Source organism: Hyla sarda, chromosome 4, assembly GCF_029499605.1.
Source record: "Hyla sarda isolate aHylSar1 chromosome 4, aHylSar1.hap1, whole genome shotgun sequence".
NCBI classification, from domain to species: Eukaryota; Metazoa; Chordata; class Amphibia; order Anura; family Hylidae; genus Hyla; species Hyla sarda.
The window spans coordinates 38,520,134-38,538,042 of record NC_079192.1 but is presented as its reverse complement, the minus strand read 5'-3'; the positions used below and the strand labels follow the sequence as shown (position 1 = coordinate 38,538,042).

At 44.8% G+C, this 17,909-nt stretch overlaps 1 protein-coding gene and 1 non-coding gene across 5 annotated transcripts in view; both read right to left on the bottom strand.

The window, feature by feature from the left end:
* Positions 1–1,239: 1,239 nt before the first annotated feature.
* The window catches only part of TYK2 (tyrosine kinase 2), a 54,315-nt gene continuing 37,645 nt past the window's right edge, over positions 1,240–17,909 (bottom strand). For all 4 annotated transcript variants that reach the window (XM_056570575.1, XM_056570574.1, XM_056570577.1 and 1 more), the window contains exons 23-25: positions 6,919–7,029; positions 5,034–5,169; positions 1,240–1,970 (exon numbers count right to left, since the gene is read on the bottom strand). In XM_056570575.1, coding sequence (XP_056426550.1) covers positions 5,041–5,169; positions 6,919–7,029 — 240 coding nt within the window. In that variant the 3' untranslated portion in view covers positions 1,240–1,970; positions 5,034–5,040. The remainder of the gene's footprint in view (positions 1,971–5,033; positions 5,170–6,918; positions 7,030–17,909) is intronic.
* LOC130268082 (U2 spliceosomal RNA) lies at positions 9,996–10,183 on the bottom strand. Its single transcript, XR_008843450.1, has one exon. It is a non-coding gene; the product is annotated as a U2 spliceosomal RNA (small nuclear RNA).

Genomic DNA, 17,909 nt, shown 5'->3' with positions numbered 1-17,909 from the left:
GAAGCCCTCTGGTGTCTTCCAAAAGTAAAAACTCAAACTTTATGATGCAAACATAAAGTAGACATATTGTATATGTGAACAAAAAATATATATATTTTGGAATATCCATTTTCCTTACAAGCAGAGAGCTTCAAAGTTAGAAAAATGCTAAATTTTCATTTTTTTCATCAAATTTGGGGATTTTTCACCAAGAAAGCATGCAAGGTACCACAAAAATTTACCACTATGTTAAAGTAGAATAGGTCACGAAAAAATAATCTCAGAATCAGAATGATAAGTAAAAGCATTCCAGAGTTATTAATGTTTAAAGTGACAGTGGTCAGAATTGCAAAAAATGCTCTGGTCCTTAAGGTGTAAAATGGCCTGGTCCTTAAGGGGTTAATTAAGAATTTGGGGGGGGGGGGGGGGGGTAGATCAATGGCAACATACATAAACACATTGGGGGAGATTCATCAAAACCTGCCCAGAGGAAAAGTTGCCCATAGCAACCAATCAGATCGCTTCTTTCATTTTGCAGAGGCCTTGTTAGAAATGAAAGAAGCCGTCTGATTGGTTGCTATGGTCAACTTTTCCTCATGATAGGTTTTGATAAGTCTCCCCCATCAGGAGAAAATTTGATAAGCCATGCCAGCCGTGTTAGTGCTCAGGTTTTTGCGCAATAATTTTTTTTGCTTGTATAAAAATGTGCGGCTTTTAAAGAAATAAGTAATTTGCACCAAGAGGGAGGGAAGGGGTGTGCTGGGGCAGCCCATTGGATTCACTGAGAGGTGTACGCCTCTTAATAAATCCAGTGAACTGAAAATAGTTGGAGCTTTATATAAGTGCTGCGTATCAGAACGCCCCATTTCGTAAATGTCTCCCATTGTGCCCCCCCACTTATTGAGGTCTATGGTAGGAAGAAGTCCTCAGGGTAATGATGGGGCGCACTCATTTTGGGGAAGCTTCCTGCATAGTAATTTCTATAGCTGGTAGTGAGTTCTGCAGAGAGCTTCCTTGATGTCGGTTTTTCCCAACCAGGTGCCTCCAGCTGTTGCAAAACTACAACTCCCAGCATGCCCGGACAGCCTTCGGCTGTCCGGGCATGCCGGGAGTTGTAGTTTTGCAACAGCTGGAGGCACCCTGGTCGGGAAACACTGCTCTATGTTGTAGTATTGTGGTGTTTAGCTCACGGTCCAGACAGCTCGGCACAACCTACGCTTTAGGTCAGTTACAATGCATTCTGGGAACCGTTTCGACCTCACAGTAAGATTACCAGGCTCCGCTTAAGCAGTTTAATATTTCACATCTGAACAGGGGCTTTAAAACCCCTTAGAAGCAAATCTTAATAAGGCAAGTTCACTTGTTATACAGTATTAGTGCGCCGAAAGGTCCTCTTCCCTTCTGCAGCGAACAGGCACAGGTTAAAACACTAGACACGTCTTTCACAGATTTGAAGGCTTCTTATGGAAAGGATAGGCCAAGGTCAAGCAACCTGAGATGCTTCAGCTACTGTACAACTAAAAGTCCAAGCATGCCCAAGGGCTGCACATTGCCTGGGGGGAGGGGGGGGGGGGGACGGGACGACTGCACGGATATTTAAAAAATACTTGGAATATTGCACTAGCTTTCTGCATACATTTTGCATTTCACATGCAACATGCAACACAGGAGTGTTCCTGCCCCACGGGTCACGAAAGCGCAAGAACTTCACAGCTTCACAGTTCTGAGAATACAGGGACTATATAGTCCAGTCCGCTCGTCCCCGATTGGAGGGACCATGTCCAGACAGTACCAGAGGATCATATAGTGCATCGGCCCAGCATTGCACCTGGAGTGGTTAACACTGCCCCGGCGATCCGAACATCACAGAGGGCATCATCCTGCCCATTAAAGAGGTGGCTCTGACAGGGTCATATGTGGTAGAAGTAACAGGCCAGGTATGGCAGCCGCTGGTTCAATAATTCCATGCTCCACCGATTCAAAGCTTTGGCCTGAAATTCAAATAAAATAAATTAATTAAAAAATTAAAAAATAAAACACAACAGCGTCTATCCTCCAACTAAACTAACCCTTTAAAGGGTACCTCTCATCAAATAAACTTTGGATATATTTTAGATTAATGAATGTTGAATAACTTTCCAATAGCATGTTAATGACAAATATGCTTCTTTCTATTGTATTTTTCCCGATCAGTCCTGTCAGCAAGCATTTCTGACTCATGCTGGAGTCCTAAACACTCAGAGCTGCCAGCCTGCTTTGTTCACAGCCAAACAGGCTGTGAACAAAGCAGGCTGGCAGCTCTGAGTGTTCTCCTTTGTGAACAAAGCAGACTGGCAGCTCGTAGTGTTTAGGACTCCAGCATGAGTCTGAAATGCTTGCTGCCAGGACTGGTAGGGAGACCCCTAGTGGTCATTTCTTCAAAGGGGAAAATTAAAGAGAAAGAAGCATATTTTTTCATAACATGCAATTGTAAAGTTATTCTACATACATTAATCTATAATATAGCAAAAGTTTTTTTGATGAGAGGTACCCTTTAAGCATCACAGTTTTTTTTTTCATTTTTGAACCTTAGTTTTTTTTCCTCCTCGCCTTCTAAAAATCATAACGCTTTCATTTTTCCACCTTTACTTTGTAATGACATCAATCATTTCACCACAAAATCATTTTGCGGGGCTAAATTGAAAAAAATAAATAAGTAAATAGGCATTTTCAAACTTTTGGGGGCTTCCGATTCTACGCAGTGCACTTTTCGGTAAAAAATTACACCTTATCTTTATTCTGTAGGTCCATACAATTAAAATACCCAATTTATATAGGTTTTATTTTGTTTTACTTTTGTTAAACAATTAAAAAAACTTTACTGACAAAAATTAGTAGGTTTAAAAATGTCATCTTCTGACCCCTAATTTTTTTTTTTCCTCCGCATATGGGGCTGTATGAGGGCAAATTTTTTGCGCCATGATCTGTAGTTTTTATCGGACTTCATAAAATTTTTTTAGGGTACATAAAGTAACCAAAATTAAAGGAATGGTTCTGCAGGTGGTGTCCACCGACCACTTTTCTCAGTTCCTATGCTCCCTGGCTGATGTTTTGGTCACTTTTGAATGCTGGCGGTGCTTTCACTCTAGTGGTACCATGAGATTGAGTCTACAACCCACACAAGACACTCAGGTAGTGCAGCTCATCCAGGATGGCACATCAATGCGAGCTGTGGCAAGAAGGTTTGATGTCTGTCAGCGTAGTGTCCAGAGCATGGAGGTGCTACCAGGAGACAGGCCAGTACATCAGGAGACGTGGAGGAGGCTGTAGGAGGGCAACAACCCAGCAGCAGGACCGCTACCTCCACTTTGTGCAAGGAGGATTAGGAGGAGCACTGCCAGAGCCCTGCAAAAAGACCTCCAGCAGGCCACAAATGTGCATGTGTCCACTCAAAAGGTCAGAAAGAGACTCCATGAGGGTGGTAAGAGGGCCCGACGTCCACAGGTGGGGGGTTGTGCTTACAGCTCAACACCGTGCAGGACATTTGGCATTTGCCAGAGAACACCAAGATTGGCAAATTCGCCACTGTCATCCTGTGCTCTTCACAGATGAAAGCAGGTTAACACTGAACACATGTGGCAGATGTGACAGAGTCTGGAGATGCCGTGAAGAACGTTCTTCTGCCTGCAACATCCTCCAGCATGACCATTTTGGTGGTGGGTCAGTAATGGTGTGGGGTGGCATTTCTTTGGGGGCCCGCACAGCCCTACATGTGCTTGCCAGAGGTAGCCTGACTGCCATTAGGTACCGAGATGCTATCCTCAGACCCCTTGTGAGACCATATGCTGGTGCAGTTGGCCCTGGGTTCCTTCTACTGCAAGATTATGCTAGACCTCATGTGGCTGGAGTGTGTCAGCAGTTCCTGCAGGAGGAAGGCATTGATGCTAAGGACTGGCCCGCCCGTTCCCCAGACCCGAATCCGATTGAGCACATCAGGGACATCATGTCCCGCTCCATCCACCAATGCCACGTTGCCCCACAGACTGTCCAGGAGTTGGCGGATGCTTTAGTCCAGGTCTGTGAGGACATCCCTCAGGTGGCCATCCACCACCTCATCAGGAGCATGCCTAGGCATTGTAGGGAGGTCATACGGGCACGTGGAGGCCACACACACTACTGAGCCTCATTGTGACTTGTTTTAAGGACATTACATAAAGTTGGATCAGCCTGTAGTGGGGTTTTCCACTGTGATTTTGAGTGTGACTCCATATCCAGACCTCCATGGGTTGATAAATTTGATTTCCATAGATCATTTTTGTGTGATTTTGTTGTCAGCACATTCAACTATGTAAAGACAAAAGTATTTCATACGATTAGTGCATTCAGATCTAGGATGTGTTATCTTAGTGTTCCCTTTATTTTTTTGAGCAGCGTATATGGCCTTCACATTGGGTTCTTAACCTAAACAAACTTCTAAGCTTCTCACCCAAAACTTGACAGGTTCAGTACCATAAATCAGTCTTTCTGGTGCAGTGTATCAGTATCCAACATACCAAAGAAACTGATCTGTTTCAGAGCAACTCCTCTCTGCTGCCCTATGGCCGTGCTCACACACCGGCAAGATCAGGTTCAGGACTCCAACACAAACCAGAACTGTAGTAGGGGAGTAACCATCTCTTTATCTTAATTCAATCCCAAACCTGGACCAAAACTCCAGTCTTATGTCACTGAGGCAAGAAGCCTAAGTGATACCTGCCTCCCATCCACCATTTTACTTGCTTACTGGCTGCACCACACCATTTAAATGGGTACTCCACTGCCCCAGCGTTCGCAACATTTTGTTCCGAACACGGGGTGCGGGGGTCATGATGCCACGCCGCCTCAATGCAAGTCTATGGGAGGGAGCGTGTCAACACATCATCAAATGCAGTGTTTCCCAACTAAGTTGCCTCCAAGCTGTTGCGAAACTACAATTCCCAGCATGCCTGGACAGCTGCAGGCCCCCTGGTTAGAAAAAACAGACCTAATGACTCCTGGAAGGAACATATTTTGAGCGAAGTGTCTGGGATTCTCACCATGACATTAGCAGAGGCTGAACACAACTTGCCCCTTGTATTTATTGTGGAAGGCTTTAAGAGTAGGGATGAGAGTTGGAAACGATGGCCGTAAACTGGCTTCTGTCTCCCAGCAGTTCTTTATCAGTTTATAGATCTAGTAAGAGAAGACACAGACAAGGAAATCAGAGAACAATTAGACTGAAGCAAAACATTTATTGAGATCAACATTTACAATTTTCTAATACTTTGTATTTCAGTTCTTTTTCAGCATTTTAAGTTGTCTTTTTGCTGTCAGGTAATAAAACAATCTTGTTATGCTGTGTTCATAGAAACATAGAATGTGTCGGCAGATAAGAACCATTTGGCCCATCTAGTCTGCCCAATAATCTGAATCCTATCAATAGTTCCTGGCCCTATCTTATATGAAGGATAGCCTTATGCTTATCCCATGTATGTTTAAACTCCTTTACTGTATTTGCCGCGACCACTTCTGCAGGAAGGCTATTCCATGCATCCACTACTCTCTCAGTAAAGTAATACTTCCTGATAGTACTGCAGAAACCTTGACCCCTCTAATATAAAACTATGTCCTCTTGTGGTAGTTTTTCTTCTTTTAAATATGCTCTCCCCCTTTACCGTGTTCATTCCCGTTATGTATTTAAAGTCTCTATCATATCCCCTCTGTCTCTTCTTTCTTCTTTACATGTTAAGGTCCTTTAATCTTTCCTGGTGAGTTTTATCCTGCAATCCATGTACTAGTTTAGTATCTTCTCTGTTCTCTCTCTAGAGTATCTATATCCTTCTGGAGATACGGCCTCCAGTACTGCGCACAATACTCCAAGTGAGGTCTCACCAGTGTTCTGTACAGCAGCATGAGCACTTCTCTCTTTCTACTGCTTATACCTCTCCCTATACATCCAAGCATTCTGCCAGCATTTCCTGCTGCTCTATTACATTGTCTTCCTACCTTTAAGTCTTCTGAAATAATTACTCCTAAATCCCTTTCCTCAGATACTGAGGTCAGGACTGTGTCAAATATTCCATATTCTGCACGAGAGTTTTTACGCTCCAGGTGCATTATCTTGCACTTATCCACATCAAATTTCAGTTGCTGGAGTTCGGAGTTCCCAGTACAGATCCCTGAGGTCCCCACTAGTGACAAGACCTTGCTCTGAATATTCTCTATTGACTACAACCCTCTGCTGTCTGTCACTCAGCCACTGCCTAATCCACTCAGCAATATGGGAGTCCAAGCTCAATGACTGCAGTTTATTGATAAAGGCAATGGTAGTGAAGAAAAACAAAGCTCGCACTCACCATCCAAGGAAAATTCTTTATTTCTCCGTGTCAGGCATAACAGGCTGGTGGGTGGAGGCAGGTGGGGTGGGGACCGGAACAGACTGTTTCATGCCGCTCAGGCGCTTATTCCAGCTGGTATTCCGGCTCGAAGAAGCGCCTGAGCGGCGTGAAACAGTCTGTTCCGGTCCCCACCCCACCTGCATCCACCCACCCGCCAGCCTGTTATGCCTGACACAGTGAAATAAAGAATTTTCCTTGGATGGTGAGTGCAAGCTTTGTTTTTCTTCACTACCATTGCCAGTAACCTGCTGTTTAGCTCTGCACCACCGGACCAAAAGATTGCATTAACAGGACAGTCAGGACCATCCACATCACATTTTGCTGTTGCTCATATTAGTCTAACAGTGCCGGACAATCACCTTTCCACTCCTACATTTTTGCAGTTTATTGATAAGTCTTCTATGTGGGACAGTGGCAAAAGCCTTACTTCATACTGGGTGAGCAACACCAATTTTCAACCTCTTGACTTAAACATGCATGTCCCCCTTCACTGACAGCAAGCAGAGATCTAGAAAACCTTCCATAAGACACTCATGCTGCTTACCTCAGGAGGACAATCACTTGGATGAGGAAGCCTCTGACCCCGATCCAACAGATCGATCAGCCGTACCACCGTCATCTGCCCTTGGGTGACTCCGATCATCTCTATGAATTTCTAGTACAGAGGATGGAGTTTTAGTATAAATGTAAAATATCAGTTTATAAACATCAAATCATTGTGGATGTACCCGAAAAATGTAAATAAAAATGTTAAAAATACTATACTTGACTGTTGTGGCAAATGGTCACTGTTAGGTTCCCGGCTGCCACAAATTCATACCCTGTGATCATGTGTTATGGATGACATGAAATGACAGAGGGGGGCCCCCCTTTCTTTGTCTAACCATCTATAGCCCCTTTCACACTACCGTTATCCTCCTGTAAAAACCTCAGTCATGAACTCCCATCAGAAAGTCCATAAAACGGTTGTCAAAAAAGGAGATTTTTTTTGTGCTTCCTGTAAAATCTTTTTCTCGTAGCCTTCATTGGGGGACACCTAACTGATGGGTATATGTTCTTGCCACTAGGAGGTACTGACACTAGAAAGAAAAAAAAAAGAAAAATCGGCTCCTCCCTGGCAGACAATCTACGGTCCATCAAGAAAGATAAGAAAAGAGGTGGACTAGGAAGCAAGCCAGGCAGGAGCCATCCCTGGAGGGGCTAGAAAATCAACCCCAAAGGAACACAGAACCAGTCAGAGGGCTAGCCCGGCTGGAAAACAAAAATGGAAAAGGGCACAACCAGAGGGATCATCCAGATTTTACCGCTTCAAGAGAACATGGCAGAAAAAAAAAACACCAGGAAGAGCAGCATATGCCCGATTAGAAAGTGAGCTCTGAAGGTGGAAACCAGAACAACACTGGAAAAAAAGAAAGGGAAACCGGCTTTAGAGAGGGCTGCAGTATAAAAGCAATGACCCAAACATCTGGGAGACCCAAAACCCCTGTCTCAGGGGCCCACCACGAGCACCTAGAAGGCAAAATTAGCTTGAAAGGTGTAATTCGGATGACCCGAACACCCCCCATCCCAGGAGTACATGGGCCCCAAAGATAGACAGACAAGAGAACTGGGGGTTCTTGAGTCATCTGAAAGACGTACACGGAAGTATAAACGGCCAAGAAGGAGCGGAAGACCCTAAAAAGAAGCATCCCAGAACACCAACGCGGCCAACATGGGAAGTTGGAGGTGCCTGCAGCACCTTCAAGACATGTACCTGAAGGGGAAGAAAACCCAACGGCCGCGACACGCTCCAGGAGGGAAACTTGTGTTGAGAAGAGCAGAAGTGTGGTAAGAAGGACTGCCCACAATGGAATCACTAAGGCCCAAAGAACCAGGAGGGCCAACCGAAAAAGGAAGGCACGCCACAGCAGTCTAGGATAGTGTCCAACCAGATGGTAGCCAACTGAGCCATCCTAGATGTGTCGAAGGTCAGAGCAGAAGCCTGAGCCACTCTGCATAGGAAAACAGGAAGATACCTGGAGGCCTGAACTGACTATGCTGCCCCAACAGGCCCCCTGCCAGTACAGAGGTTCTCAACTGTCGCAGGCAAGCAGAACAAGACCACAGGAAGGCCCGAGTCACAATACACCGAGCAGAAGGGAGGGCGAGGAGGGGAACCAAACAGCAGACACAAAGGAAACCAAAGACATCCCAAAGTCTGACAGAATGGAAAACCCACTGCACTCAATGGTGTGTCACCACCACGTCCCTAGCAGACCAACGTGGTACTCCTGAAAAAATGGGAACAGAGAGTGCCACTGTTGCAAGAGATGAGGGATGCATGTGGAGCAGGAAACATGCAGACCCAGAAGAGGTCCCATGAACCCATGGGCCCAGTATTTTAACTTTCCATGGAAGGAGACACTGGACTGCGGCCACGGAAGCGGCAGGCATGGGGGAGGAGACCTGGCAGATTTGAAAGTCCTGCACACAGTCTGACTACCTGGTAGAGAGACCATGGTAACACTGGGTCCTACACAGTGGGAAGTGTATGGCAGTTGACCAGATGTAGCAGGAAACTACGGAGACAGCTGAAGGATTCCTGAGTACACCGGAACACTTCTTTGAAACCTCCCACAGACAGAGGGGCACAGGAGTGCGGCCAAACTTATGAGCGACCCAGTGGTGTAGGAGACCCTGCAGACGAAGACTGTCTGACAGACAGCAGACCCTTGCCTGCAGGAACCCTCAGACAGTTGCACGCGGCAGCCCAGAGATGGGAGACCGACAGTGGAAGACACTGTGTAGACCACAGTCTGGCGTAATGAGTGCCCCCTCCAGATGCTGGTGATAAGGGAACACAGTCAGATAGCAATAACTGGGCCCCTTGATGCCTGTGGAAAGACAGTGAAGCCGAGAAGCCATGAATAGAATCCCAGTCACCCTGGGATATCGGGGGAGGCTTAGGAGCCGTGGATGGTATCCCCTTCGCCCAGCATATGGTCCATAGGACACGCCAGGTCACTCCACTGGACACCGCGCACTAGCAGTGAGGTACTGGAACTGCAGCCATAGACACTTCAGCCCTTGAAAACCATGCAGACCACTGTCTGGCTTACTGGTATGGGTCCAGGTAGACAATGGTGCACTCCGGCGATCACCTCACACTGACAGTGGGGCAACGAAATCCAGCCACGGATGTGGCGGTTGTGAGATGAGCGACAGATGACACTACTGTCTGGCCCAATGAGAGCAGGTGCAATCCATGGGCACTGGACATAGGTATCTGGGACAGCAGCCACGAATGTGGCATCCTGTGGAGGAGGGAATAACGTATGTACACAACAAGAACACCTGCGGACACGGCAAACATGTCCTGGTGACCGGTGGTAGAGGAGAAACAGTCCTGACCGTAACCCCGGTATACTTCCAAAGAATCATGAAATCCCTGGCACGACCCGCTACAGCGAGTCACGTATGTCTCCAACAGAGTGAGAAACCTGGAGAAAGCAGGAATGCCCACTGACTCCACTATCTCCACTGACTCAATGCAGTGTGTCATATCAGGGCCCGTACAGGGTGATGGAGACAGGAAGGGGGGCCCCCCATATACTCCAGAAAAAAAAGGGGGCCCAACAGATTTTTTGGTGTACTGTACCCAAAGATACCACCATAGCGGGTCAATGCATGGGTCGACGGAAGCAAGCTTCCACATCTGCCCACATACTGAAAAACCGATGTACAATATGGTCCCCGGATAGGTGAAGTATCAGATTAAACTGATAAGAACCTACACTGCACTTGATCTTAGTCAATAGGCCGGAAGCGAATGATAACCCAGGTTAAGGCTGCAATTTGTGTGTCCCCCAAGGACACAAAGGTGTCAGGAAAAGAAGAAGGCACAATCCAACTATAGGCCACAAGAGGGCACCAACCCCCACTAAATGGTCTTAAAGGCCAGCAAAAGGGATTCATTTTTTGATTAATTAATTTACATTTATTATAATTTATTTCTCTGAATGGGCTTTCCACCTACTAGGGGGGGGGGGGGGGGGGAGGAATATGGGGCTATGCCCATCACGTCATGCCGCAACAGTCCAGGACGAGCAGGAAAAATAGGGGGACCTGGACCCAAGGTGCAACCCCAGGCACTGGCTGTTGGCGGGAAGGGGTTAACAGTGCATTCATTAATGTCCCGTGCCCCTTAGCCGCATATGGGGGAACAGGTAGCGCCATGCTCCTGAACCCCCATCTGAAAAAGGGAAACAAAAAGAAGTAAAGAAACAGCCCTTACTAGAAAATAATTTAAAAAAAGACCAGGTCTGGGGAGCTCCCAGACCTGTGTCTTGCCTCCTGCTGACACTAGCTAAAACTGGTTACCTCACTTCCAGTGGGCGGGTGTATCCTGCCAGGGAGATGACTACTTTTTTTCTTTCTAGTGTCACGCTGCCTAGTGGCAAGAGCATATACCCATCAGTTAGGTGTCCCCCAATGAAGAGCGACCGAGAAAATACCATTTATGTCAATGGGATTTTCTGCCCATCCTTTAGCATCAGTTATGTCCTGTTATGACTAACATCTGTTATTTCTGATGGGGCAAATAACAGTGCATGCACTAATTTTTGTCCCGTCAAAAATAACGGTGGAATAACGGAGGTTAAAATTTTAACATTGAAGTCTATGGGTGACAGATGTTCACAAATCCGTTATGATCAGTTATTGATACCGAGCATGCTAAGTACAGCATCACAACCAGGAAGTCACATGGAAAAAAATAATGGAGATAAAATAACGGACTATAACAGGTAATAACAGATGGCACATGTCAGTTATTTTGACAGAATGTCCGTCAAAATTGGTCATCAGTTATCATCCATTGTATTCAGTTATTTCATCCATTTTTTCCTGACCCATTATTGCATAACAGTTAGTGAATAACAGGTGTAAGAATCCAGGAACATACCGGTAGTGTGAAAGGGGCCTATCATGGTCGATAATGAACCATCTAGATGCTGCTGTCACTACTGAACCACTTAGATGCCATTGTGGCTTTTGAACCATTAGATGCTACGGTCACCTCAATCCCATGGTCACTATTAAACCAACTAGATGCAGCTGTCAAGCCAATTCAGATCCACAGATGCACATGATGGACATGCTCGACATGGGAAGTTGTAGGGGTTAAACATGGTAGAGATTAAATACAAAAGGCGACTCCTGCTGCGGCTCCCTACCCACCTAACAGCAGTTTATCATTGAGTATTCCCATCTTAGCACATTATCCATTATCCTCAGGGAATAACACAGGATAGAGGTGAAGAGTCCCCGGAATTGAATAAGAGTACCACACATAGTTGCCAGTGCTCTATTCATTCATGTAGCTGCCGAACATTGCCAAACTTTGATCTGAGGACAGGGGTTAAGATGGAGAGATGGAGTACCCCTTTAAATGGGGTACACCAGCATTTGACAACTCATCTATCCACAGGGGACCCCTACAATCTCCAGAACAGGGTCCTGCTCTTCCTGTGAGTGTGAGGTTGACACAGCCCTCCTTGCATTCTCTATAGGAGAACCGGAGCGCTGTACTCTGCTGTACTCTGCTGTACTCTGCTGTACTCTGCTGTACTCTGCTGTACTCTGCTGTACTCTGCTGTACTCTGCTGTACTCTGCTGTACTCTGCTGTACTCTGCTGTACTCTGCTGTACTCTGCTGTACTCTGCTGTACTCTGCTGTACTCTGCTGTACTCTGCTGTACTCTGCTGTACTCTGCTGTACTCTGCTGTACTCTGCTGTACTCTGCTGTACTCTGGCTCTCTAATAGAGAATGCATAGAGGGGCTGTGACATTTTCAATGGTTTTTATTGAGAATTTTTTCAATAACATATAAAACTTACAAATTGTGAGATGTATGATTGCATTGATAGAGTTTTCTATTACTTCACAGAAAACACAATTAGGGTACGTTCACACGAGCGGATCCCCAGCGCGCATTATGCTGCAGATCCTCCGCTGAAGGACCGCTGTATGCTGCCTTTACAGGTGTCTGCTCGGAGCGGCAATACAAGCAGACACACTGAAACAATGTGCGAGTCGTCACGCATCCGCAGTGCACAAATCGCGGCTCTATGAGCTAGGCTGCGCAGCCGCGATGTGCGAGTATACTGCGCATGCGAAAGGCAAATCGCACATTGCAGAGTGTTTGCTCGTAGCGGCGTATTGCCACACCGAGCAGGCACCTGTAAAGGCAGCATACAGCGGTCCTTCAGCGGCAGATCCGCAGCGTAATACACCCTGTGTGAATGTACCCTTAGAGTGATTTTACCACAGTAACAAATCACAGCTCAACTAACGAGCTTTGGTAAAGTGAAAGCTGAGCTGTGATTGGTTGCTGTGGGAGAGAAAAAAAAATCAATTTTTTCTCTCACACAGTTTGGTAAATCTGGGCCAATGTGGTGAACAACCAGACAGAAAAAAAAATATATATATAACAACAATAAATAATAATTAATACAAATAATAAAAAGAAACAGAAATATCAGTATACCATTAACCCCTTAAGGACACATGACGTTCTCATACGTCTCCATTTCCGAGTCCTTAAGGACACATGACGTATGAGAACGTCATGTGTTTTACCGGCCCCCCGCAACCATCTGGAGCGGAGCCGGTCCCCGATGCCTGCTGAAATCGTTCAGCAGGCATCGGGGCATATCGCCCAGGGGGGTCATTATGACCCCCCATGTCGGCGATGGCCGCAGATCGCTGGACAATTCAGTCCAGCGATCTGCGGCGGATTCCGGGTCAATCGGGTCTCCAGTGACCCGGAATTATTGGCTGATCGGGGCCGTCAGAGAGGATTACAGTTAGTATCCGGCTGCAAGTTTGAGGTACGGCAAAATTTCTGCCGCAGCTCAAATTGCCAGCGAGAAACTACTGTGAACCCCCCGCCCGTGTGACTGTACCCTAAAAACACTACACTACACTAACACACAATAAAATAAAAAGTAAAAAACACTACATATACACATACCCCTACACAGCCCCCCTCCCCTCCCCAATAAAAATGAAAAACGTCTGGTACGCCACTGTTTCCAAAACGGAGCCTCCAGCGGTTGCAAAACTACAACTCCCAGCATGCACTGATAGACCGTACATGCTGGGAGTTGTAGTTTTGCAACAGCTGGATGTTCCCCCCCCCCCCCAATGTGAACGTACAGGGTACACTCACATGGGCGGAGGATTACAGTAAGTATCCGGCTGCAAGTTTGAGCTGCGTCAAATTTTCTGCCGTAGCTCAAACTGCCAGCGAGAAACTACTGTGAACCCCCCGCCCGTGTGACTGTACCCTAAAAACACTACACTACACTAACACACAATAAAATAAAAAGTAAAAAACACTACATATACACATACCCCTACACAGCCCCCCTCCCCTCCCCAATAAAAATGAAAAACGTCTGATACGCCACTGTTTCCATAACGGAGCCTCCAGCTGTTGCAAAACAACTACTCCCAGTATTGCCAGATAGGCGTTGACTGTCCAGGCATGCTGGGAGTTTTACAACAGCTGGAGGCACCCTGTTTGGGAATCACTGGCGTAGAATACCCCTATGTCCACCCCTATGCAAGTCCCTAATTTAGGCCTCAAATGCGCATGGCGCTCTCACTTTGGAGCCCTGTCGTATTTCAAGGCAACAGTTTAGGGCCACATATGGGGTATCGCCGTACTCGGGAGAAATTGGGCTTCAAATTTTGGGGGGTATTTTCTGCTATTACCCTTTTAAAAAATGTAAAATTTTTGGGAAACCAAGCATTTTAGGTAAAAAAAATATATATTTTTTTACATATGCAAAAGTCGTGAAACACCTGTAGGGTATTAAGGTTCACATTACCCCTTGTTACGTTCCCCGAGGGGTCTAGTTTCCAAAATGGTATGCCATGTGTTTTTTTTTTTTGCTGTCCTGGCACCATAGGGGCTTCCTAAATGCGGCATGCCCCCAGAGAAAAATTCGCTTTCAAAAAGCCAAATGTGACTCCTTCTCTTCTGAGACCTGTAGTGCGCCAGCAGAGCACTTTTCACACCCATATGGGGTGTTTTCTGAATCGGGAGAAATTGGGCTTCAAATTTTGGGGGGTATTTTCTGCTATTACCCTTTTTAAAATTGTAAAAATTTTGGGAAACCAAGCATTTTAGGTAAAAAAATATATATTTTTTTACATATGCAAAAGTCGTGAATCACCTGTAGGGTATTAAGGTTCACTTTACCCCTTGTTACGTTCCCTGAGGGGTCTAGTTTCCAAAATGGTATGCCATGTGTTTTTTTTTTTGCTGTCCTGGCACCATAGGGGCTTCCTAAATGCGGCATGCCCCCCAAAAACCGTTTGTCGCTCCTTCCCTTCTGAGCCCTCTACTGCGCCCGCCGAACAATTAACATAGACATATGAGGAATGTGCTTACTCGAGAGAAATTGGGTTTCAAATACAAGTAAATTTTTTTTCCTTTTTATCCCTTGCAAAAATTCAAAAATTGGGTCTACAAGAACATGCGAGTGTAAAAAATGAAGATTTTGAATTTTCTCCTTCACTTTGCTGCTATTCCTGTGAAACACCTAAAGGGTTAATACACTTACTGAATGTTTTTTTGAATACTTTAGGGGGTGTAGTTTTTATAATGGGGTCTTTTATGGGGTATTTCTAATATGAAGACCCTTCAAATCCACTTCAAAACTGAACTCGTCCCTGAAAAATAGTGAGTTTGAAAATTTTGTGAAAAATTTCAAAATTGCTACTGAACTTTGAAGCCCTCTGGTGTCTTCCAAAAGTAAAAACTCATAAATTTTATGATGCAAACATAAAGTAGACATATTGTATATGTGAACCCCAAAAAAATATATTTTGAATATCCATTTTCCTTACAAGCAGAGAGCTTCAAAGTTAGAAAAATGCAAAATTTTCATTTTTTTCATCAAATTTTGGGATTTTTCACCAAGAAAGGATGCAAGTTACCATAAAATTTTACCACTAAGTTAAAGTAGAATATGTCACGAAAAAACAATCTCGGAATCAGAATGATAACTAAAAGTATTCCAGAGTTATTAATGTTTAAAGTGACAGTGGTCAGAATTGCAAAAAACGCTCCGGTCCTTAAGGTATAAAATGGCCTGGTCCTTAACCCCTTAAGGACCAGGCCATTTTATACCTTAAGGACCGGAGCGTTTTTTGCAATTCTGACCACTGTCACTTTAAACATTAATAACTCTGGAATGCTTTTAGTTATCATTCTGATTCCGAGATTGTTTTTTCGTGACATATTCTACTTTAACTTAGTGGTAAAATTTTATGGTAACTTGCATCCTTTCTTGGTGAAAAATCCCAAAATTTGATGAAAAAAATGAAAATTTTGCATTTTTCTAACTTTGAAGCTCTCTGCTTGTAAGGAAAATGGATATTCAAAATATTTTTTTTTTGGGTTCACATATACAATATGTCCACTTTATGTTTGCATCGTAAAATTTATGAGTTTTTACTTTTGGAAGACACCAGAGGGCTTCAAAGTTCAGCAGCAATTTGGAAATTTTTCACAAAATTTTCAAACTCGCTATTTTTCATGGACCAGTTCAGGTTTGAAGTGGATTTGAAGGGTCTTCATATTAGAAATACCCCATAAATGACCCCATTATAAAAACTACACCCCCCAAAGTATTCAAAATGACATTCAATAAGTGTATTAACCCTTTAGGTGTTTCACAGGAATAGCAGAAAAGTGAAGGAGAAAATTCACAATCTTCCTTTTTTACACTCGCATGTTCTTGTAGACCCAATTTTTGAATTTTTGCAAGGGTTAAAAAGGAGAAAATTTTTACTTGTATTTGAAACCCAATTTCACTCGAGTAAGCACATACCTCATATGTCTATGTTAATTGTTCGGCGGGCGCAGTAGAGGGCTCAGAAGGGAAGGAGCGTCAAATGGTTTTTGGGGGGCATGTCACCTTTAGGAAGCCCCTATGGTGCCAGAACCGCAAAAAAAAACCACATGGCATACCATTTTGGAAACCAGACCCCTCGGGGAACGTAAAAAGGGGTAAAGTGAACCTTAATACCCTACAGGTGTTTCACGACTTTTGCATATGTTAAAAAAAAAAAAAAAATTTTTACCTAAAATGCTTGGTTTCCCAAAATTTTTACATTTTTAAAAAGGGTAATAGCAGAAAATACCCCCCAAAATTTGAAGCCCAATTTCTCCCGATTCAGAAAACACCCCATATGGGGGTGAGAAGTGCTCTGCTGGCGCACTACAGGTCTCAGAAGAGAAGGAGTCACATTTGGCTTTTTGAAAGCAAATTTTGCTCTGGGGGCATGCCGCATTTAGGAAGCCCCTATGGTGCCAGGACAGCAAAAAAAAAAACACATGGCATACCATTTTGGAAACTAGACCCCTCGGGGAACATAACAAGGGGTAATGTGAACCTTAATACCCCACAGGTGATTCACAACTTTTGCATATGTAAAAAAAAAAAAAAAATTTTTACCTAAAATGTTGGTTTCCCAAAAATTTTTGATTTTTAAAAAGGGTAATAGCAGAAAATACCCCCCATAATTTGTAACACAATTTCTCCCGAGTACGGCGATACCCCATATGTGACCCTCAACTGTTGCCTTGAAATACGACAGGGCTCCAAAGTGAGAGCGCCATGCGCATTTGAGGCCTAAATTAGGGATTGCATAGGGGTGGACATAGGGGTATTCTACGCCAGTGATTCCCAAATAGGGTGCCTCCAGCTGTTGTAAAAGTCCCAGCATGCCTGGACAGTCAACGGCTATCTGGCAATACTGGGAGTAGTTGTTTTGCAACAGCTGGAGGCTCCGTTTTGGAAACAGTGGCGTACCAGACGTTTTTCATTTTTATTGGGGAGGGGAGGGGGGCTGTGTAGGGGTATGTGTATATGTAGTGTTTTTTACTTTTTATTTTATTGTGTGTTAGTGTAGTGTAGTGTTTTTAGGGTACAGTCGCACGGGTGGGGGGTTCACAGTAGTTTCTCGCTGGCAATTTGAGCAGCGGCAGAAAATTTGCCTCAGCTCAAACTTGCAGCCGGATACTTACTGTAATCCTCCGCCCATGTGAGTGTACCCTGTACGTTCACATTGGGGGGGGGAACATCCAGCTGTTGCAAAACTACAACTCCCAGCATGTACGGTCTATCAGTGCATGCTGGGAGTTGTAGTTTTGCAACAGCTGGAGGCTCCGTTTTGGAAACGGTGGCGTACCAGACGTTTTTCATTTTTATTGTAGGGGTATGTGTATATGTAGTGTTTTTTTACTTTTTATTTTATTGTGTGTTAGTGTAGTGTTTTTAGGGTACAGTCGCTCAGGCGGGGGGTTCACAGTAGTTTCTCGCTGGCAGCTTGAGCTGCAGCAGAAAATTTGCTGCAGCTCAAACTTGCAGCCGGATACTTACTGTAATCCTCCGCCCATGTGAGTGTACCCTGTACGTTCACATTGGGGGGGTGGAACATCCAGCTGTTGCAAAACTACAACTCCCAGCATGTACGGT